Source organism: Xenopus tropicalis, chromosome 1 (genome assembly GCF_000004195.4).
Source record: "Xenopus tropicalis strain Nigerian chromosome 1, UCB_Xtro_10.0, whole genome shotgun sequence".
Classification (NCBI taxonomy): domain Eukaryota; kingdom Metazoa; phylum Chordata; class Amphibia; order Anura; family Pipidae; genus Xenopus; species Xenopus tropicalis.
In genome coordinates, this window is record NC_030677.2 from 3,950,172 (window position 1) to 3,974,656 (window position 24,485).

The 24,485-nt window shown below is 38.7% G+C and overlaps 1 protein-coding gene across 1 annotated transcript in view; it reads right to left on the bottom strand.

Annotated features, from left to right (window-relative positions):
• Positions 1–8,540: 8,540 nt before the first annotated feature.
• Positions 8,541–24,485, bottom strand: part of LOC116408410 — a 28,494-nt gene continuing 12,549 nt past the window's right edge. Inside the window, exon 3 of the mRNA XM_031895218.1 lies at positions 8,541–11,338. Coding sequence (XP_031751078.1) covers positions 8,742–10,454 — 1,713 coding nt within the window. The 5' untranslated portion in view covers positions 10,455–11,338 and the 3' untranslated portion in view covers positions 8,541–8,741. The remainder of the gene's footprint in view (positions 11,339–24,485) is intronic.

Here is a 24,485-nt window from a genome sequence, read left to right on the forward strand (position 1 = left end):
TGATTGAAAATGTACCAGTAATCAATAAAGGGGTAACGAGTGTAAGTGCAGTTCAACTAGAATGGGTGCAGATGTTTCGCATATTGGTACTGACGTCCCTACATTTCTATATAGTTGTATTAAGCACCAATGCATTTTGTCTGATAAATAGTGCCCAAGTGCAGCTATTGACTCTATTGAATGAATGCCACCCTGGTCATGCCAGTAATTCCAAGGTTTCCGCCATAGACTGTCAGTAGGTGCAACAGAGGTACAGCGAAGGAATCCCACACTAACGCCATTGTAACAGAATGGTGCAACCCACACTGCCAATTTTGATAGCAACTTAATCCCAAAAATGCTCACCTGTGATAATGTTGATAAGTATTGCTATTTGCTATTCTAAGTCCTCACTTAATTCCTTCCCCCTCATTAATTCCATGTGGCCTCAGTCTGACAATTATGGGGCTTTATAAGCCTGCCTCTTGCATTAGTTAGTGCTTGATCATTAAAGCTCTCCAGCCCAATACAGCCAGCCATTCCACTGAACCTGTGCCCAATCCCTGCCTGGTTACCTGTTTGGTTCCCACCTTGTTCCTGGTTCCTGAGCACCTGAGTCCTTGCCTTGTTTTGTTCCCTCATCCATGTTGCTTAATTATTCTTCTATGATCTTCTGGAACTGACCTAGACTTGTTCCTGGACTTTTCCTCTCTCTTCAGCCTGCCCTGACCTCAGCCTGCCTATTGGACACTCTTTGTTTTCTGCCTGCCCAGACCTTCTGCCTGTTTAATGGCCTTTTACAGAATCTACTGTATTTATTTCTTGTTTCTTCATCATTAAATCTTCCTTCCTTAAATGTTCCTTCATAACAACATGAATTCTGCTTTTCGCCAGGCCAATTACATGCACCTGGGTTATACAGCACCTAGGCTCCTAACTGCCAGTCACTCATCTGTGGCCAGACCTGACATGGACTATCAAGGGTCATACTGTGTGTAGTTGGCTGTCTGTAGTAAAAGTTGTCTGGCAAACTGCCATCTGTTGGCAAATATGCAATCAGAACCAATAGCATTCTCTTAAACAAGTGACCAATCACTCTGAACTATAGTTGTGGCCTAGCACCACTAGATAAACACTCATTACTTCAATTTGTTTGCATTCTGTAGGGACACCAATAGCTGTCTCTTAAAGGGAACATATACCTTGATGTTCACTTATTCTAATATGATTTATATGTTATAAAAATTGAGTTTAGGATTTATTTAGTTTGTTTGTTTATTTTCTGTATTTTCCCTCCTCATTTCTCTTTGGAAAAGCCTAAAACAAACTGGCCAAAGACCAGATATACTGAACGGAACTGTCCGTGCCTCTACTGTGTAGTGTCTGGAAGTGTACACATAGGTCTATTCCCCACACGGCCCAACTAGCTGAAATCATAACGATTGGTGGAGGATGCGTTGGCACAAACATCTGGGAACAGAAAGTTTATATTTTGCTTTTGCTTTTTGCTTATTGCCAGGATAACGGAAGATATTATTAAGGCTTTGCTACAAGCTGCTGCTGCCCAGCAAGAGGCTACTAGAGCTCAACAAGAAGCTACTAGAGTGCAGCAGTTAGCCACTGAAGAGACCAACCGCAGGTTAACTGCACAACTTGAAGCTAACTGTGCGGAACAAAGGAGAGAAATGGAAGCTACCTGAGAGGCGCATAACAGAAGTGGCACAATACCCACTAGGACTATATTGTCTGCAACTTCAGCCTCATTTGCAAAATCATAAGCCCAAAATTGCTTCTGTCTTAATGCATCAGGCACAATTAGGGGCCCATTCATGAAAGCACGAATGGTTTTTTTTTCAGAAAAAAAAAATCTAAATTTTTCGTAATGTAACCACGATGATATCGTTAAAATTACACAACTTTTTGGTGGTTTTCATTAACTTTCCCAAAGAAATTTTTCACAAAGACTACGACCATTTTGGACTTCATTCAAGCTTCGGTACCATGAATATCTTTTGGCCAGGTTGGTGCTGCAACGAGCTGCCATTGAGTCCTATGGGAGGCTTCCAAAATCATACCTTGAAGGTTTCAAGGCCAGAAAGGTATTTGCACCATTTACAAACGTTCGGTTCTGAAAAATTTGTGACTTTCGGTATGCAACGACGATATTTTTGTACGACCGTGAAAAGAATTTTCATGCAATTTTCGCGCATCAAAAATTATCATGGTTTTAACCACACAAAATTCGTGCTTCTTAGCACTGGACTTTTCTTAAAAGATTGGACTCTCCTCCTTCACATGAATAAATCCAGCTGTAACCGCTTTATTATAGAAACCATGGATGTCCAACCTCTTCCTGTCCAGCTGTTTTTAAATAACAAAACCCATAGTCCCACCTGCCGACCAAGGGCAGTGTAGAGATACTGTGGTATCAATTTTAAAATAATTAGAGATAAACTCATGTTGATAAATGCTGAATAAATGGAGTTGGCTAAACATTGTCCTTTCATTTTTTTCAGTATCCGTAAAATGTTGATGCTGAGTTTCATACTTTGATTTTAGATCCCAAGAGCTCAATGTTCAGAGAAATGTCTCCCCGGATTCTGGAAGGCAATAAACCCCAGAGCCCAGTCCTGCTGCTACGATTGTGTCCTGTGTTCCGAGGGAGAGATCTCCAATATATCTGGTATGAATAAATGTAGAACAGGGGTACCCAGACTCTGTCACCCTGTGATCTACTCTTGCCACCGGCCTCCGTCATGAGATCTTTCTTAATAAAAATAGTGCTACGTCTATCATTTGGCACAAACCGCAAGAAAAAGTATCATTCTTGATGTTTAATACCCCAATACACATAGCAATCTATAAATGTAGAGCCAAATTCACAATTAATGCCCACATAACATTATACAAGTGCCAATACATCAGTATATAAATGCAGTGCCAACTTCAAGTTGAAAAGGATTGTAGTACTTTTTAATTCACTTCTTCATGGCCTACTTTGTAGTTTGTACACAGAAACATATATAAAGTGGGAACAAATGTATGCAGAGGCCAAGCGGGGACAATCTTCTATGCTGGGATTAAACTACAAGGACAGATGGCAAGCCCAGGTGCACTTAAAAGCTCCAGTATGTTAGGGAAAAGTGATGGGATGGAATGCTGCCTTGTAGTCTATCAGAAACTTTAAAATGATCTACTGGTAGGCCACGGTCTACCTCTTGGGCACCCCTGATGTAGAAGTTACTCTCTTACTCTCAGTCTAGTAGAAACTCAGTGGTGTAGTCTATACAGTAGTCATAGGAAAATTTATTTGAGTAAAGAGGAAAGAGTTAAAGAGGGAAAGCTGGAGTAAAGAAGCTGGAGAGATCAGCAAGGGCTTGTTCCAAAACAATAAGGATTTAGACTTCAGTTATTGTAACAGAATGTTCAGATTCCTGTTTCAGTTATAGTTCAGGTTTTTGATCATTTATTCAGAATACTTGTGACCGGAGGTATTTTTGTATGAATTTTTGTGTATTTTAGATAATCATACCTTAAGGGGCCTAATTATAATTGCTCAAGTCTTCGGCCACCTAAAAGATAACAACATTATCCAGAATACTAGCGGCAGTTGGGAGATTCACATGGGGTTTTTTCTATGATTCCTAGAGCCCAAAGGCTCCAACAATCCTAAACAGGCCCCTAAGGCTACTACAACTACATTAAGATTATTTTGCCACCATTAGTGATGAGCGAATCTGTCCCGTTTTGCTTCACCATAAAATTTCGCGAAACGACAAGAAAATTCACGAAACGGCAAAAAATCTGTGAAACGCTTTTGTCTTACGACTTTTTTGTCACCCGCATCTTTTTCAGCATGACCATGATCAATTTTGATGTGACTGTACACATTTTTGAAGCACCACGACTTTTTTTTGACATGCGGCGAATATTTAAGCTGTGAATTTTCATGGAAGTTCCGCAAAAACAATTAACCAATGGCGAAATGCGGAAATTAGTTGCGAATCCATGCCTCGCACAAAAAAGCTGCTCATCCCCTGCCCCCATTATGAATTTATGAACATTAAGTACAAGGTACTGTTCAGGTTACCCTTACCCGATGCACCTTACATGAATCTAACACTCTCTCTTGCTCATCCCTTACACACCACTGACTCTAATCCAGTCTGTCTTATCCAAGGTCCCAATAACCAAAGACTTGCACCAACATTCTTCCTCTTGCAATGGGCTCTACAGACTCACTGTCTCTGTGTCATAATCTCCCTAGTACTTCATGGGACCCTGTGCTCCCTAGGATCATAGTGCTGCCCTAACTACCCCCCATAAGGCAACTTACCTATGACTAAGATTATTTTTAGTTCACTGATTACTCCTAGCCACAAACACGTAACTAATGTCTACCATAGCCTTAGGAAATGCATTTATGTAAAATTACTTTTTATTTATATGGTGTCTCCACATGTCTATTTATATTTATGTACTGCAACGGGACCTTCAGAAGTCAAAGAGTTAACAAATCAACAGCAGTGTGGCACTTTAAATGCAGTCTATGGCCAATTCTTTCTGCAGAATATTAGCATAGATATACTGTATATCTTATTTAGTATATGGATCCTGTTCAACACATCCTTTATTCTCTACCAACCAGTCTAAATGGGAATAGAGAGGGGAATACCAGAGTTGCCCAAGATATTGGTTATATATAGTTGGTTATATATAGTTGGAAAGATCTAGGGGGCTTGTTTGATTAAATCTGATCGTTTGGTGAAATCAAAGACAAAATCAAAGTGACTCATATTTGGCATCAGCTGACATTGTTTTGATTTGCCCCATATGTCTGGCATGGAAGCAAGCTATTGGTAAACAGAATCTCAAGGTTCTACACTATTGGATGCTAACAGTCATTTATGACCACAAGTGCAGTGAGCAAATGGGAAATGCCATGATTTTTCCATAATATGGCTTTTCCCCCAGAATTCCAGAGTCATTGTGCTCACCAGGGGGCTTTGCACCTGTCACAATGCCCAGTTGGTGTAATTTCCAATGTTCAGCGTGTGAGTGATGCCTGCACCCTATTCTTTAGACCCAAGTGCTCGGTGCCCATTGATGCAGGGTGCTGGGGGAACCCTGGAGCTTCCATCTGGTTGGGAGGTAGGAGTAGTTCCAGGATTCCTCTGTGCCAATAGGCAGAGTAGTGATCAATTTGGAACAGGAAGACATTGGCTGTGAGTGCAACTATAGTGAAGTACAAGGAGGGTGTTTTGGCACAAGTACCTTTAATGAATGGGGTTTTATGCTCATCTCACTATGGGGAAATGTGTGTGAGCACAACTGCACTTGTGGACATAAATAAGCCGTACAGTATTTTATACTAATAACTCTTTAGATTTAGTTCTTTAGATTTAGGCCTAACACAACGACATGACATGTCTCCTTTCTCATGAGAGAAAGACATTTCATTAAATAACAGCTCATCAGCAATGGAATAAAAAATGTAGAAGCCAGGGACATAACCCCATTTGTAATAAAAGGAGCAATGTTTTCCCCAGGTGCTGTAACCCAGAGTAACCAATTAGATGTTAAGGTATCAAGCAAGTGACCGATTTCAAAAATTGCAAAGATATATTCTTAAATTAGCAATGGCGCTATAACACGCACAAGGAACACGCATAGTGAGCCATTATAGCACCCATCGTATTTGCAAGTCATTTGTAAGTATTTGTGTGCAATGCTCATTTTAACCTGATTCACACAAAAAAAGGAAAGATGGGCATAGCGGTGCAATATTTAGGCATTTAGGGAAAACATGCGCAAAACAAAAATATTATTTTTTTTCTTATGGGCCCAAAAGCTCAACCAGCGCTACTATTCAGTTAGTGACATTGTGCTTCATGGTTCAGTATTATAGTTCCAATGCTGCAATAACCTTTATATATATATTTTTTGTTGTTTGTTTATAAATAACTATTTTATTATAACCAGGTAGAACTTTGCTAAAATGTATAAATGTCCTTTTAGCACTTCTTTGTTTACTTATTAATTGTCCTCTTTACAGACAGTAAAAACTGCATCAGATGCTCAGACATGGAATGGCCCAATGAGAAGAGGAATCAGTGCATTGAAAAAATGGAAGACTTTCTCTCGTATACAAATGATGTGTTAACTGTGATTTTTGCATCAATTTCTGTTCTCCTTTTTGTTATAACTCTGATGATATTGACAGTTTTCATTATATTTCGGGACACCCCTGTTGTAAGAGCCAACAACCGGAGCCTGAGCTTCCTCCTCCTTGTCTCCATCAAGCTGAGCTTCCTCAGTGTGTTTCTGTTCCTCGGTCGCCCTGTGGATATAACCTGCATGCTGCGCATCATCACTTTTGGAATCACCTTCTCCATAGCTGTCTCTTCTCTCCTGGCCAAGACTATCATGGTTTGTGTTGCTTTCAAAGCCACCAAGCCAGGGAGCTCATGGAGAAAATGGCTGGGAGTCAAACTGTCCAATTCTGTAGTCTTGTTCTGCTCATCCATTCAAATAATCATCTGCATGACTTGGTTGGCCATTTCTCCTCCCTTTCAGGAACTGGACATTCACACTTCCCCTGGAACCATCATCATTCAGTGCAATGAGGGCTCAGCTATTGGCTTTTACTCAGTTATTGGGTATATGGGGCTTCTGGCAGCTGTTAGTTTTGTTTTAGCATTTTTAGCTCGGAGCTTACCGGACACTTTTAATGAGGCCAAGTACATCACTTTCAGCATGCTGCTCTTCTGCAGTGTTTGGATCACAATGATCCCGGCCTATCTGAGCACCAAAGGCAAAAACACTGTGTGTGTGGAGATATTTGCCATACTCACCTCAAGCGCGGGCCTTTTAGCCTCTATATTTCTGCCCAAATGTTACATTATTTTATTGAGACCTGAAATAAATACAAAATCTTTTTTACTTGGCAACAAACCATGAGGCTGAAAGATTACTCAAATACTCAAAAATAGAGGGAATGTTATACTGACAAATAGAATAATTTTCACGTATGTTTGGTTTATTAGAGTCTAACATAGACAGTTTACTAATCTCATCTCAACCAACACATTTTTCATTACATCGGCTCCTTAGTCTCTCTAAGCATCAGCCACACTGCAAGGCTCCTACCCACTGCCTACATACATATACCAAACTAACTGAAGATATTTAGATAACAATAGCTGTGGATATTATGCTTGCTCAAAAAGTTATCCCATCTGCTCATAAAGGCATTAATAGAATATGTCAAGACAGTATTTTATTTGCTTTAGCAGCCACTGAGTGACAATACTGAGTGGAGTTACACAGCTTGTTATCCCTACAAAATCCCCAGTTCCTTCTCAATTAAGGATACCCCCTAACACACTACAATTTTGCATCTAAATTTGCATTTATCAACACTGAACTTTATAGCATTTGTACAACTGCAATAGCAAAAGAGAAGGGACATTCAAGAGAGAGCAACACAGTACAGTGTCCTATCAAAATCTCCAATGGCTATTCTCATATTAAGGGGTAGATATCAATCCCATATCTTACTGCAATTCTTCATGGCAAGATGTCTCAGGCACTGTTATGTTGGATGAAGACCCCACATTGTTAGTCAGATTTAGGACTGAACTTTGCCTGGGCAGTTCTAAAACATTATGTTTTTGATATTAAACCACTCCAGTGTAAGGGGGAATGGGTATCTGTTCTTGACTGTGATGTTACGTTCTCAGGGGCAAGCACCAACTGGCTCCAGGATCAGTTATTACCGGAAGGGTGCTGGAACTGCTTTCCCACTAAAATGAGAGTGTAAGCTTAAGCAAAGGAGCATAATCAAGTCTTTCTGAAATGAACCCCTACCAGGGGAAAGTTAAATAGGACAAGTGTGAAGCAGATGTCCATCCTGCCCAAAATATAGACATAAATTCAGTCTCTGTCGACATAGGCTTTCCTTAGAACAAATTTTCAAAAGGACAACAAGCATTCCGGACTCGAAGGGATCTTGTAAAAAACTTAAACTTTATTCCATCATGGTTAAAAACAAAGGCCTGACGCGTTTCGTGCGCTCAGGGCACTTAATCATAGGCTAATTCTAACAAAGATGAGAGAGTTTAAATAACGGAAGCATAGTGACGTAGGCGTCACATGGGAAGTGAAAATCACGCCTCCTCCCTTATGTTAAAAATCACTAACATGCGGAATAAGCAATGGAAAATACAATTCATTAGATCCCTTTTTACGCATATAATTAAACAATAAATCAAAGTCATAAAACTATGTATTATATGAACATGCATACAGTTATTCCATATATTTACAATTAATATTGCTCCATTGATTTTACCAGGTTGGTAAACATAGGAATGTCAATGTGAAGATCTTAGAGTAAATAAATAAATAAATACTTGAATGAAGTGAATAATAACTTAATACTATAAATTTTATCAATGGCTAAAATAATGCAAATATTTATATGGCTAATCAAAATAAGCTGGATTCAGACATAGCAACTAATGTCAAATACCGAATTTAGACCATTTGGATATCGGGTGCTGAGAACAAAAATCCATTTTATTTCCAAGCGCAACAGTTTAGAGAGCCTATCTGAGTCCCTTTCATCTGGTAGGGCCCTGTCTATTACTTGTATCTGCAACTTGGAAACATCAGAAACGCAACATTGTATAAAATGTCTTGCTATCGGGCTACTTTCATTTTTGGAGACTATATGTCTGATATGTTCTCGCATCCTGTTCTTAAGAGGACGAATTGTACAACCAACATATTGAAGATAACAATTTGAACAGGTTAAAAAGGTATACCACAAATTTTGTGTTACAATTAGCATAGAAGGGCATCTCAAAGATTTTACCAGTAACGGTACTTTGAAAATTAGTAGATTGTTTGATATAAGCACAGGTAATACATTTACTCGCTCCACAAGTATAGGTACCTTTTACTCTTAACCATGTCATTTTATCTTTCTTAGGTTGTGAACTCCACAATGTTGGGGAGAGAATATTCCCCAAAGTTGGGGCCTTTCGTGCTACTACTCTACATCCACCATGCAACAATGTAGCTAAATCTGGGTCATTATATAGTACGGGAATAAGAGTGTTAACAATATGTTTGATCTTATAAAATTGACTACTGAAGCTAGTGACAAAAGTTGGAATTATTTTATCTATTCCAGTAACGTTCAGATTTGTTAGATCATTATTATTAAAATGATCATGTTTCATCTTAATAAAGTCCTTATTGTTAATTGACTTCTTTGTATCCTTACTATTCATAATTTTATCTCTCACCTTGTTGGTGTTAGTGAGTAGATCTGTTCTTTCCGTACGCAGAGCTTTTGTAAAGGCTAGTGATAAGGAATGATGGGTATAGCCTCTTTCCAAAAATCTATCCCGCAATAATAGGGATTGTTCCAAGAAAGCTTTATCAGTGTTACAATTTCTCCGAAGACGGATAAATTGTCCCAAAGGGATACCTTTAAATAAATGGCTCGGATGGCATGAGTCCGCTCTCAAGAGGGAATTCCCAGAGCAGGTTTTTCTAAAAATGGAGGTGTCTATTCTAGTGTTCCTAATGGTTAGAGATAGATCTAAAAACGAAATAGTTTGTTTGTGAAACTCATAAGTGAATTTTAAATTAAGATCATTAATATTTATCTTATCTACAAAGTGAGTGAATTCCCCTTCTGTCCCACACCAAATTAATAAGAGATCGTCAACATATCTTTTATATAAGACGATCTTATGTGCATAACCTGAAGTGTCTCCATAAATGTGGGACTCCTCCCACCAACCCATATATAGGTTGGCGTAGGTGGGCGCAAATTTCGCACCCATCGACGTCCCACATTTCTGGAGATAAAACGTGCCATCAAATTTAAAAAAATTGTGCGTGAGTAAAAAATCTATTGCATTTAAAATAAAGTTCTGTGTAGCAACATCGTATGTACTGTATCTCTCAAGATGATAGGAGATGGCAGTTAATCCCCTGTCATGAGGGATACAGGAATAAAGTGACGCCACGTCAATAGTGGCCCAAGCAAAAGTGTCATCCCATTCAATCAAATCTATGATCTGTAAAACATGTTTGGTGTCTTGTACAAATGAAGTCAGACGTTGAACGAGGGGTTGAAGATACAAGTCAATAAGTTCTGAAAGCCTCTCATTCAACGAGCCTATCCCTGAAACTATTGGTCTCCCTATGGGAGGGCGTTCTTTTTTATGTACCTTCGGTAGATGGTGAAAAATAGGTATCCTAGGATGTTTCGGTAACAAATAATCCCTAATTTTTGCTGAAAAAATACCTCTGGTAAATCCCAGGTCTATAAGACCCACCAGAATCTCCTTATATGCTTGTGAAGGGTTATTAGATAAGGGCTGGTAAGTGGAGACATCTAGAAGTTGTCGCATGGCCTCTGTTTTATAGGTCGCACTGTCCAAGACCACCACCATACCCCCTTTATCAGCATTCTTTATCACTAGTGAGTGATCATCACATAAAGATCGTAAAGCGTAACGTTCTTTTGCAGTTAAATTGGAACGAGGATATTTACCTTTTGTTTCTGCTTGTAGTACCAACAACTTGTTCTCAACTAACTCTTGGAATCTATCAATCACTTCCCCCCTGCAGTGTATAGGATAAAAGTCAGAAGTGAATCGCAATTTTTCTTTAAGTGTGGTAGGACTGATACCAACCCGACCGTAGTCGGAGCCGGATTCAAACTGTAGGGAAATTAAATTTTGCAAGCATTGCTCATCCTTGAATAAGAGATTTGTATCTGTTGTGTTTAATCTACTAATCTCAGATCTTGTCTCAAGGGAACCAGTATTGCTTTTCTCAATTATATGGACGGATTGTGAAGCTTGCAAATCTATATCACCTTCATTATGATTGATAGTTTCGTTCTTGAAATACTTTTTTAGGGTGAGCTTCCGTACAAATCTATTTATGTCTATTAATGTTTCCAAGACATCAAAATTTCTGGTAGGAGAAAATGACAAACCTTTTGCTAATAATGAAGATTGTGCTGCTGTCAGAGATTTACTAGACAAGTTCAGAACATAGGTCTCTTGTCCCTTTTCCGTTCCCTTAGACGATATGTCGGATGATCGTCTCTTCCTAAAAAAGATTGCTGTTCATAGTCATCCAAAGCGTCTCTCCGTTCCATGTGCTGATTAGTCCCTCCTTGGCGCTTGGAGCGTGCTGACCTACGCACATCATTGTTAAAATCGGAAGGGGGAATCTGCTTCACTCGGCGGTCATTAGATCTTAAAGGGAACTTGCGACTTGGCTCCACGGTATTAAATGTCTCAATAGCCCTTCTCTCTCGATCGCGCTGTGAAGAAAAAGAGGAAGAGGCAGAAAGCGGGGAACACACAGAGGCACTATCGTTTGTGACATAGGATTCATCTTCCGTACTAGAGAATCTAACTGATTTATTTAACTGTGGTTTCTTCAAGATGGTTTTTGTTCTTATTTTCTTTTCTTGATACGCATAAGATCGAGAATTGTCAGATTTCCTTAGAACAGACAGGAGTCAAAACCAGAGAAACCACCAAATTATGCCAGGAAACAAGTGGGTTCTAAACTTGATAACTAAGCAAAGGTATTAGGGGGCTTAAAAGCTCAATATAGGGCAACCCTAGATCACCAAGTATGTGGGGAATTCTGTGGAGCCAGGTTAGTATTCTTAAGGTGGCCACACACGTGGCGATTTTCGATGGTTGCACGGAAGATGGTTCCCACACGTTCATGGCTGAATCTTCAGATATTGAGGTAAAAACAATAGGATTTCTACCTCCTTCTGCCGATTCAGCCCTGAAGGTAGATTTTGCTCAGACGCCTTCAATGGCACACAATCAAAATCTTATAACCCGCCCAATTGGCGAGTTGACCCATATTCACAGCCTTCTGCGATATTGGTTGCCGTACATGCACCGAATATCGTATGAAACGAGGTTTTGTATGATATCATTGGTGCGTGTATGGCCAGCTTCACAATCAACTTCTTCTATAATATTTCTCCTTTATCTTTTCTAAATCTCTCCTTTACAAACTTTACAGTACTTTTGTAATAAGGGTTTAAAAATGATGTGTTGTGAGCCGCAGTTCACAATAGACCTACGTAGCATTTGTAAAGCAGCCCTAATTTGTCTGTATGTATGTAAATAAATATATTTATATTTAAGGGGTTGAATAGAAATGATACTAGTTGGAAAAGTTTGGTAATACTATGATGCATATCGTGTAATGTCACACCAAACCCAATAAAAGTTAGTAATAATGTGTTATGGAAACAGTTCTAGGCTTTGTACTCAGAAGAAATGCTGAATTATATAGGGCACTAAATGACAGAGAACTGAAATTCTATTTGTATAGTTGTTTATCCAAAGGTCGTAAATATATCATGTCTAAAAATGCCACAATTGTCTGTGTTTCTATTCAGGAATCGAAGTAAACTGTATCTCTGCTCTCTATAAATGGTGGGTTGGATGAGCCGGGCCACTTACTCCATTCTACACATGCAGCCCAATCTCTTCTCTCTTGTACCGGAGCACATTGTGCTGCCTGACTACAATTTATGGCTGTAACTATTCTTTTCCGAGTGCTGATATATATAATGTCAGTCCAGCATGCTGGGTATTGCCTTTCTGGGGATCAGCCCAATAACTCTGCTTGCAAACTGGAGATTCTTAACACACTTGAAGACTTTGAATACATTAAAGAAGGAGACATCATGATCGGAGGAGTCGTAACCGTAAATGCAGTTTCAAAACATTATAGTGATGGCAATTCTGGGAAACTGTTACTCTGCTTTACGTAAGTCCCTTATATTTGTTATTATTTGCTTTGGGCAGACAGGGCAATTTTTGGTGTTTATGGTAAGTTCATGGGTGGTGGGCAAAAAAATTAGAATGGCCAATAGTGACTTTGAATGTGAATCATCTGTGGCATCGTGACTCCTTCTAAGTATCAACAGGGAAAACATTCTGATCATTAACATCTCTTTATGCAAAAAAAGCCTTGTTTTATTTAACATCCAAGGATAAAGGGCAAAAGAATAACAGACAGTGGACTATTCCGTTTGAAGTCAGGACTGTGCCTCAACTACTCATTGTGGTGTTATCGATGCCCCTATTATGGATAAACATGACCAATTTGTGCTGGGTTGTGCTGCTTCCTAAAGATTCTGCCCTATTTATTCAACAGTCCTCCTCTCCTTTGGCTTTGTCCATCCCTTACCAGACTAATTCCCTGTTTCCTAGTTACCTTGGTGGGATAGTTATTTCCCTATTAGCCCAGGGAGGTATGACCATTTCCAGTTTAACTTTTATGTAGTGACTGGGAACCCAGGTCTGTTCCTCTTTGGCCTCCATATTCTGACCAGGGTGTCTGCTGGAGAGTTGGGACAACAAGGCCCCAGTAAGGAGTTTACCCATATAGTAAAGTCGGGAAACAGACCCCTTGTATGAGGTGCAGCCTTGTGCTCCAATGTAGATTGATAGCTGGAGGTAACATTCTCTAGGCAATAATGGCCTTAAAATTAAGGGAGTGCAGTAAGAAAAGAGGCATTTAAGCTAGTGTTTACTCCCTTATTATTTCTACTGGAGGGAATCCAGACCACCAGCTGGTAGCCCTAAAGGTGCATCTGAAGCCTGCCGGACTTTCCCACTAAAGTTGCATTGGCACTGTAAGTAATAACCCAGTGGGTATTCCAATAAACCTTTTGATTCATGTTTAAGCTCCTCTGGTGTCCTGTGTATGTGAGAGGTATAGTCCAATAACACCACTTCGTTCCACCACACAACATAGTGTGATTAAAGGAAGCTGAAAGTCTAAGGGGGTAATTTATCAATGATTGAGTTTGATTTTTGACTTTTTTTTGCGCTTAAAAAACTTGAATTTGAGTTATGGTTTGAAAACTCGAAAGTCTGTTACTTATTAAGAGCAATAATCCCAAAAACTTGAATGTTAACCTTCACTAAAAGCTTGCGATTTTCTTTACAAGTCAATGGGAGTTTTCCTAGGCAAAGTCCAGCCATACTTGCAGACTCAAATTTTTGGAGTTTTTCATTCACAAACTTGAAAACTGCTACATTCAAACATTTTTTAAGCCTCAAAAGAACATTTCATCATATACTATTTTAGTATTCATATGATTTATAGTTTTATAGTATTTATAAACCTTTAGATTGTAAGCTTTTGTGTGTAGGGCCCTCCAATCCTAACCTTACTCTGCAAGCCCTTTTTGTTTAAGTAATGTAAGATCCTTGTTCACTAAAAATCAATGGAAAGTGCTGTGTAAATTGCTTGCTGTATATGATGATGATGATTGATGATTGATGATTGATGATGATTGATGATGATGATTGATGATTGATGATGATTGATGATTGATGATTATTGATGATTGATGATGATTGATGATGATTGATGATTGATGATGATTGATGATTATTGATGATTGATGATGATTGATGATGATGATAATGATGATGATGATATTATCTGTGAATGGCCTCCATAAATGAATTCAAATTTTTATACACGAGGAGACCAAACTGCAGTATAATCAGTTATATCGCAACTGTATATCAATTGTTCTCCTGATGACAAAGAATTATAAAGTATTAATCTCAATATCAATCTTTTTACTCATTGTTTCTTGGATTAATGAAATTGGCCCATATTATCAATGATAGGTTTGCCCAATGGGGGTAAGCGCTATCAGCACTATAGTTCGTTATGTATTTGCTTACTACAGTAATATTGAAGACCACCATATAATTGCAAAAATGAGCAGTGGGGCCACAAAAAAAAATTCCATTGATTATGACTTTTTAAAGTCATAATTCAAAAGAATTTTGTTTCTTTGGTGGCCCCACTGCTCTTCCGTAAAAATGACTTTTTTAACTGTTTTATGAGTTTTAATGTTTGGTGGAAGAGATATAAATCTGTATATGGGGAATGGGGAGGCCTGGGTGCTGACATTTATATTTGTGAGGAATGTAGAACATTTTGAGTTATTATATTGGGATCTGAGTGGAACCCGGGTTCTACTGTTCAGCATTCAGTGGGAAAGAACCTCCTGATAGTGACAATGATACAAATATAAAGAGTGAACTGTGAAATTATTTTATTATTTTATCTTTCCAGACCTTCTCCCCAAAATTACAAATATCTTTTGGATTTCCTTTACTTGATAAAAACATTTAACGACAACCAACTTTTGGCCCAGAACCTGACCCTGGGGTACCACATATACGACTCCTGCGGGGATGTACATAAGGCTGAGAAGAGCATATTTCAGATATTATCTGGACTCAGAAACCCAGTTCCCAATTACTCCTGTGTGGGAAAGAGAAATATTGTTGGATTTATTGGGGATCTCACCTCAGAGACAACTATTCCCATTGCCCACATACTCAGTGTGCTTGGCTACTCCCAGGTAAGGAACAAAGGCTCAGATTTACTCTCATAGCTGTATATTTGCAGTGACGCTTTTGGGTTTAACTGGTACAGGACTATCTGGTCAAGAAAATATACTTTTATCACGTTTCCCTCTATGGTGAGCCCAATAACAGTGATGGAGTTTTAGAAAATGTATCATTAAAACTCCATTTTGTTGGGCATCATCATAAAATGATATAACTGAGCAGCACAAGATATTGGGCATTTATTGCTACTCTACTAACACTTTTTCTACTAAGACTGTCTTAGTGAGTGTTTATTCATCATTTCCCTAGGTTTTATTATTGCAGTAGCTCTAGAATAATCTTGGAGAAGTTCTTCTGTACAAAAGTGTATTCTATATGGGTGCAGTATAGATACCCCTATAATAATGATACACATTAGCAGGCCTTTTATGCTTTGGTGTGTTCTGTTTCTATACATGTTTGTCTTAATTATTGCAGTAAACAGGAGAGCAAAGAGTGATCTTTCTACCTCTACTGGCAATATATGAAAGGGAAGTTGTATTAAAATGGAATAAATTGAATACATTTGTCTTCTAGTTTGGCATTCACATTACTTCTTGACTGCTCAGGTCATTGATTCTAGAATTCTCATTATAGAGTGTAGCATGGTGGGGTAACTCATAGAAGGAAGGTATATCCCTCCCACAATCCTCTATGAAGCAGCACAGAGGGCAGTGACAATAAGGGGTGCTCAGCTGTGAGCAAGGTCAGACCAGACTCGATCCAGACCAGAGCTTCCCAGGCTGCAGATCTCCCCCCCACTGGTGCAATGAAAGCAAGTTTGATTTACGTGCGCTTGAAGGAAGGGGTCAGGCATTAGGCGGTTGACTTGGGTCCCTGTAGTAAGGGGGTTTGGCCCAGGAGTAACTTTTCTGTTCTGGGAGAGAGGGGAGCAACTGGAGCTTGGATGGGGAGCTCATACTGTGTGGATTGTTTGCTGGACACTTAGCTCTTAGTCTGAGGATATTTATTCACAAAGAGGCAAATTCCCTGGTAGCAAGGACCAGCCACTATCTGCTGCCCTAAAGTCTTTGGAGTGAGGTACAGCTGCTTCCTAGAGGCCACTGGGAACGCTGAAAGGAGTGCGAGTGCCATTTTCACTTGCTTATATCGGATTAATCTTCCCAAGTAGGGCTGTGTGTCTCCTTTGAGAAGAACAGGTTTTTTTTTTCAGCAAGATGGCAACTTATTTGAAACTGTGCTAGAAAACTATTGTTCAAACATTCTAATGTTTTATTTGTATACTGCATTGTTGTCAATGTAAAATCCATACAATTAAAGTATTCAAAATTCAGAGTCCCAATGTGGAAATGGGAAAGTTTACAATGTAACACTGGACCTTAATGGGACTACGCCCAGCAATGTCCCAAAAAATAAACCAAATGTGTCAATTATATGGAAATAGAACAGATCTACTGAAATGTTACTCAAAACCTCAAAACCTGTTACTCAAAACCTTGTGTCGAAGGTTTATATTGGATTCTAATTTGATGTAATTAGATTTCTTTTACCAGTTAGGATGTGGGAGCTACAGTTTTTGAGTTATAGGGAAAGTCTCCCATGCCTACATTGAGAAGAGTGTTGGAGAGGAATTGATAGTGAGAATTGACATTGTGTGTATTTGTATGAAACAATCCTTCTAAGCTCACTACAGATAGGGTAATGCAACCACATATGGCATATATATATACATTCATTGGTTGGTTACATCCTCCCCAACATTCATGAGAGGGATTGGGATTTATTATGGAGAGTCTTACTAGTGTACTAGCTCCCACATCCTAACTGGTAAAAGAAATCTAATTACATCAAATTAGAACCCAATATAAACCTTCAACACAACAAGATAAAACAGACCAGGTCAACAGCCAAGCCCTCTGCAAAAATATAGTGAGAATCTTCACCATAAAACCACATACCATAAAAATGGAACGCTAAGTGGACACATATCAAATACTGTAAATAAATAAGTGATGATGATGATGATGATAACTAGACACTAACAGATGGATACTGCAAAGATTTCTGTTCTCCCAGCTAGTTTTTTATTTAGTGGAACCAATCACTTAAATACATCAAAATAATGTATTGCCCAAGTGCCATTGATCAAGTACCTTGCCAAGCTAATTATATGTCATACTGGGTAGGAGTATAACTGATATTTCTGATTATGTACTGGTGTGCGTCAGTTAATAATTGATAGTGGCCAAGTAAAATCCACTGAAGCCTTTGTGTCACCTTATTTTGCCAAACCCACCATCAGTGATTGGAATTTGTCAAGAACTTATGAAACTGCTGTCATTAATGGGTCCACCAATCTTCTTTAGATCACAATTGCCTTGGATGCTATGTTTGAATAAGAAATCATCCAATCCACTCTAAATGGCATTAATGGAATCTGCCATCACAACATGACTTGGTAGGGCATTCCCCAACATCACTCATTAAACAGAGTAGGTGGTTCTTTAGGGTTAGTTCCTCAAGTCTAACTGGTACAGAATCCTTAGATGCCATTTCCCATCTCCTTCCTGAACAGAGCAACTGACTGACGGCAACTGACCAACAGGGGGCCCTGTTGTTACAAAGTCCATTAAATTAACAGTTACTAAAAAGATAAATAGCCCTAAAACTGAAAAAATAAACAATGTTAAGTGTTTAGAAAAGCACCCTGAGTAGTGATGAGCGAATCTGTCCCGTTTGCTTCTCCATAAAATTCACGAAACCGGTGAAAAATTTACAAAATGTATTTGTAGCACAATTTTTTTTGTCGCCCGTGTCTTTTTTGTCCAAAGTAAATGCTCACCAGATTTGATTGAAATAAGAGCATGTAGAGAAATCAATTCGGCTAAAAATGCATTGGGCTGATGTATAAGCACTTTTAGCGTTTTAGTCACAAAGAAAGTTTTGTACGTATTGCACTAGTTTAGCTTTTGTTTTTCTCTAATTCCATGCGCTTCCATCAACACGATTGTTCTTATGAGGAGGCAGCACACGATCACACAGTTTCTACTATATTGAAGATTTGGTTTCAAAGAACTCCACCAAGAAGCACTGAGTATTTGGGGGACCACCCTATTAACTGTCACACTGATTTTTTCTCTTTTTTGTCACCTGCATGTTTTTGGTCACCCGTGTTTTTTTTCTGAGACAAATGCGCCCTTTTTTGACGAGACCACGCCCATGAAACATTTCACCAATGGCGAAATGCGGAAATTCGCTGCGAATCCATGTCTGGCGAAAAAATTCACTTATCACTAACCCTGAGCAATTTTACATTCATTTCTTAAAGGTTTACTTAAGAAAACTACTGGAATTCCATATGCCATAAGTGCAAGTTCTGTTAATTTTCAAAATAAAAAAAAAACAATAATTTTATCAAACACTTGCAGTTTGGCCCTGATATAAAGAACTTTGTTCATTTCCAGTGATTCACGTTGAAAATTTGGCATCTCCACAAAATTCTACATATTTTATTTTGGAAATATGAGGTTTTGGTAAAATCAGCTGTATTTTCTTTATTATCCCCATAGCATGAAAACAAATATTTTTATATTTTTTTCATATCTATATTATATATTTATATCTAAAGTTTAGCTAGTACATAATGCATTCAATCACTTTAAAAAAAGACATGAACTTTCTGATTGGATGCTGAGCTCACTAAAACTGAGTATATGAATATATAGATCACTTTGAGCTGCTTATATATTACACAATGACTCTCCAACATTGACGTTGGCCTCCTCAAGAAAAGCCAAAACATTCATCTCAGTAGACAGGATTATTGGGCACTTTTTAATTTATTTTAGAACACAGAACTTATTTCATTTGTGAAACTCTTTTGCGTGATTGTTCCAAAGTAAGTATATTCATTAACGTTCAAATTTATGGGGCGGGGTTTCCAAGTTTTGGTGGGAAAAATAGAAAATTAAAATATGAGTTTCCAAAAACTGAATGTTTGAGAATTATTAATCAAAAAAACTTGAAAACTTAAATATAAAAGTCCATCTAAAAGCTGGCAAGTTGATGTAGAATTTAATGGGACTTGTATTAGTAAAATTCAAGCTATTTTTCAATTCAAGTTTTCAAGACATATTCTAGATCTGGCAGGGAATGGAAATGATGGGTTGAATGTGATTTTTTTTTTATAATATGCCTCTAAGAGTCCTAGCTGTTCTGATTATTGTTGTGTAAAAAACACAATAAATGTCTATGAAAGTTCTCAGTAGGGATGCACCGAATCCACTTTTTTCGGATTTGGCCAAACCCGAATCCTTCGTTAAGGATTCAGCCGAATATCGAACCAAATCCTAATTTACATATCTTTTTCACATAACAGAGGCCTCATGAAGGTAGGGTGTTGATTGTATTAGACTGATTATAGGTATGAGGTGTTATTAAACCACCCTGGGAAAGGTCCCAAAACAGCATTGTATGTGGCAGACAAAAGATGTTGCACCCCTTTACATTTTCATATATTTGACTTCTTTAACACCTTTATAGAACCAGTCCACCTCCCTGTCCAGAATATGACCCTGCCAGTCTTCAAATGTGGGTCCTTTTTCCTTTTAGATGTAGGTACCCAGCTGAGCTGACCCGAGGAGCTGGCACTTCTGTGCCGTCCCATAAGCTGGTGTAACTGTTGTTTTTCCCACATATAAGTCAGATCACTCCTCACTGCACTGCATACACCATGTTACTCCTCTTATGATTTGTAGTTGCTTCTTCCGGGTGAACCAGTTTCTTGTTAAAGCAAGTAGGAATTTGGTGTTTATTAAAAAATCTTTCTAAGTTTTTTGAACACCCCATCTACATGTGGGAGAATTAAGTTCTTTTACATGTCACGTATCTTATCTGGATACCCACAAGTTTAAGGGCCCCTCTGAGATGTTCCAACTCTTTCTTCTTGCCTTCTGTGCTAGTGGGGTTCATATCTGCACTGTGGTGTGGGGTTCTGATAACTCCCAGTTTGTAATCTAGTAGATGGTGGGAGTCAGACAGCAGGTACTGGTCCCTTTGGGTTGGTTTCCTGTAGACCTCTATTTCCAGCTTTCCAGCCTCTCTGACTCTTACCAAGCAGTCCAAAAAAACAGTGTGTTATCTAGCACATCTTCCTATGTCAACGTGATGTTGTAGTCTACTGTTTTGATGTGTTTTTGATAAACACTGCATCCCTGTCTGCTTTAAACCCGGCGACACACTGAGACAGCAACTGCTTCACCTGAGACACCAACTCCAATGCATAAAATGTTCACATCATGTATGCAGTGCAGTGAGGAGTGCTCTGTAGTGATGGGTGAAATGTTTCGGCAGGCATGGATTCGCGGCGAGTCAAAATAATATTTGCACGTCCAAAAATTAGTCTCGGGTGACATATTCACCGTTTCGCAAATCTTTTGAAAGCGAAACGGGACAGATTCGCTCATCACTAGTGCTCTGACTTGTGTGTGGGAGAAACAGTTCCCCCAAGGTATGGTGCAGCACAGAAGAGCCAGGACTTCTACATGTTTGAAGACTGCCAGGTCTATATTCTGGGAAGGGAGGGGGACTGGTTCAAAAGAGGTGTCAAAGAAGCCATATATGTGTAAATGGAAAAAACCAAGCTTGAATAGAGATGGGGGTGTAACATCTTTTGTCTGCCATATACAATGCTGTTTTGGCACCTCTCCCTGGATAGATTAATAACACCTCAAAGCTCCAATCATGCTAATAGAATCAACACCTTACCTTCATGAGATCCCTGACCCCATGTTGGTTATAATAAACAGATGAAGCTGATTAGAGCAACATTCCTGGGTATGTATTACAGAAATATCCTTGTACAAGTCATTCTGATTTAAAAAGGCCAGTCTGAGGACTAGCGAAACGTCTTCAAGAATAAAAATAAAATCTACAAGTCCAGTTGATTTGACTTATTACTACAGATATACTATGAAAATGGGAAGGGTGAGTGGGTAAAAATATCATGAATATGGTTGAAACAGAAATGCAAGCTCAGTAGATCCAAATAAAGACTAGATATTATAAAGGGGAAACGCCTAATGTAGAAAAAAAAATATCAATATCAATAGAGATGTAGCGAACTGTTCGCCGGCGAACTAATTCACGCGAATATCGGGTGTTCGCAAGTCCGCAAATTTGCGAACTTTCGGCGATGTTCGCCATTTTGGGTTCGCCGCGTTTTTTTTGGCGGTTTTTTTTTTGCCATTATTTTTTGGCGTTTTTTTTTCATTATTTTTTGGCGGTTTTTTTTGGCGTTATTTTTTGGCGGTTTTTTTTTTGCCGTTTTTTTTACAAAGTATTTTTCAGAGAAATTTTTGCTTGATCCCCCTCCTGCATGCCACTGTCCAGGTCGTGGCACCCTTTAAACAACTTTAAAATCAGTTTTCTGGCCAGAAATGGCTTTTCTAGGTTTTAAAGTTCGCCTTCCCATTGAAGTCTATGGGGTTCGCAAAGTTCGCGAATATTCGCGAGTTTTGCCGAAAGTCCGCGAACGGGTCCGCGAACATTTTTGGCGATGTTCGTTACATCCCTAAATATCAATATATGTCTATGAAGATTCTCATTCATCCAGGTCATTTAAACTCTTGATGGTAGTACAGTCACAAACATCCAATCACAATGGTTCCATTGAACTTGTTCAGTTAGGTGTTAGCTGAAACTGACAGGTGTAAGAAGGTATGATCCAATCACAATGGTACCCTGATTCTCATTGATGAAGGTGTTAATCCTTCAAAGTACATGACTGGAAGTGTGAACTGTTGTGAAACCGCCTGGTTAAGGATGTAACAGCAGGATTGTATGTTGATGACAAGTGGTGTCGCAGGCCCCCTCCCCTGTTCAGGGATGGTTTTTCCAGGTTGGCATAAATGGGTGCACCAGTTTTTGTTTCAGGGTGTTGCTGGGTTTGAAAAACACAGGAATGCAATGTTTGTAGTTTTTCTGATGTTCCAGCAACATATGGGATGACTATGCTGCTTTGCCTGCTGTGTTCCTCCTTTCTGTTTGTTGGTCTGGTCTTTTTGCTGGTCTTTGATTTGGTTTTGATAAAGGCCCAGTCTGGGTACCCACAAGTTTTCAGAGCTCCTTTTAGGTGTTTATATTCCTTCTCCTTAGCCTCTGCATTGGATGCCACAGTTTCAGCCCGATGATGTAGAGTCCTAATGGCACCCAGTTTATGTTCCAAAGGGTGGTGGGAATCAAACAGCAAGTACTGGTCTGTGTGAGTGGGTTTCCTGTATACTTCAATATCAAGGTCCCCCCCCCTCTTTGATAACTATAGCACAGTCCAAAACTGGCTTTTTTGGATGAGCGGTGAAACGTTTTCAAGAAAAAACTCAGAAAAGTCCAGTAGTTTTAGACTTAATTCTACTAGATACTGAATATCAATATAGGACTTCAAGGTGCAGGGGAGACAAAAATATAAAGGAACATAATCACAAACACTGTTATTTCTTTTGTTTCAAACTTTTTATTGTTGCAGATCAGTTACGGAGCTACAGACCCTTTCCTCAGTGACAGAGACACCTTCCCGTACTTTTTCCGAACTGTACAAAGTAAGAAAGGACAGTTTTATGTTATAACACAATTACTGAAATATTTTGGATGGACCTGGGTTGGAGTTATTACAACTAACGATATAAATGGAGAAGGGGCTTACCAACTGCTGAAGCATTATCTCTCTAGTGAAGGCATCTGCATTGACTTCACATTAAATATTCAAGTAGAAGAAATTGATGCTGAAGAAAATATCTTGCATAAAGGAATCATCCAAAAATTCTCGAGCAGTGTTATTATTTTTTGTGGGACAATTAATCTTAAAACTGCAATGACATTAAATGAACTATCAGATACATTAAGTGAAAAGACTTTTATTTATACATCTGACTGGTTATATTATAGTCATGTCTTCAACTATGGATTTCAACTATTTAATGGAAGCTTGGTATTTATGCAGAATAGGAAAGCGTATAAAAAAAGTAATCCCCAGTTTACAATGTTTCTAGAGAGCCTCCACCCATCAAGATACCCAGAAGACAAGTTGCTGGAGACTATCTGGTTGCACCACCATTCCTGTATATCAGAAAATATGAGTTTATCTCCATTCCATAAAATTCATTTTTCCCATCTTAAGAAATGCAAAGGAGAGGAAAGATTAACAGATATTGAAGCCTTTAGGGGGCACTTTCATACTAGTAATATGATTCTTGCAGTTGATGCTTTGTCTCAAATAAGTATCAAGTACCATTCTATGCAAGCCTTACTCAGTAAGGAAAGTCCTAAAAACTACAGAAATGAGTTAAATTATAAATTTCGGGTAAGCTGTTTGGATTATATTGATATTCATATATTATTAGCATGTGATGTTTTTTTAATGTTATTTATGGAAGAGGTGGAAGACGGTGACAAAGTACTAGAGGTCCCCTCTTTATACCTATGGGACAGAAATTTCACATCAAACAGGGCAAATGGTTCTTCATGGTGAGGGCGGTGAGGGCAGTGAGGATGGGATTTACCCTACTGGGTGATGTTGCAATGGCTGAGTCTGTTTTTAAGAGTCACTTGGATGAGTTCATGGATAAATATATCTATGTGAGTGTATCAACTGTATATGTATGTATATATTTGATAATATAGTAGAAAGTACTGGGATTAATAATGAGCAAGTTTATCCCGTTTCGCCAAAAAATTCACAAAAACGGTGAAAAATTTGGGGAATGCAAATAATTACGCACATCAAATGTTTATTTTATGTCTCTGCACTCTCTCCAGCTCATTAATCTCCTTTTAAAGGACTGGAGACCAAATAATGCCCCCCATACTCAAGATGAGGCCTTACCAGGGAGCTATAAAGAGGCAAAATTATGTTTGCATTTCTCCATCCCTTTTTAAGAAGTAGAGAATTGTATTTGCTTTAGTAGCCCCTGACTGACACTTTTGTGTAGGGGCAGATGTTTTTATTTTTTTAATAGAAAAAACTAAATAACTCACCTTACTCACATACTG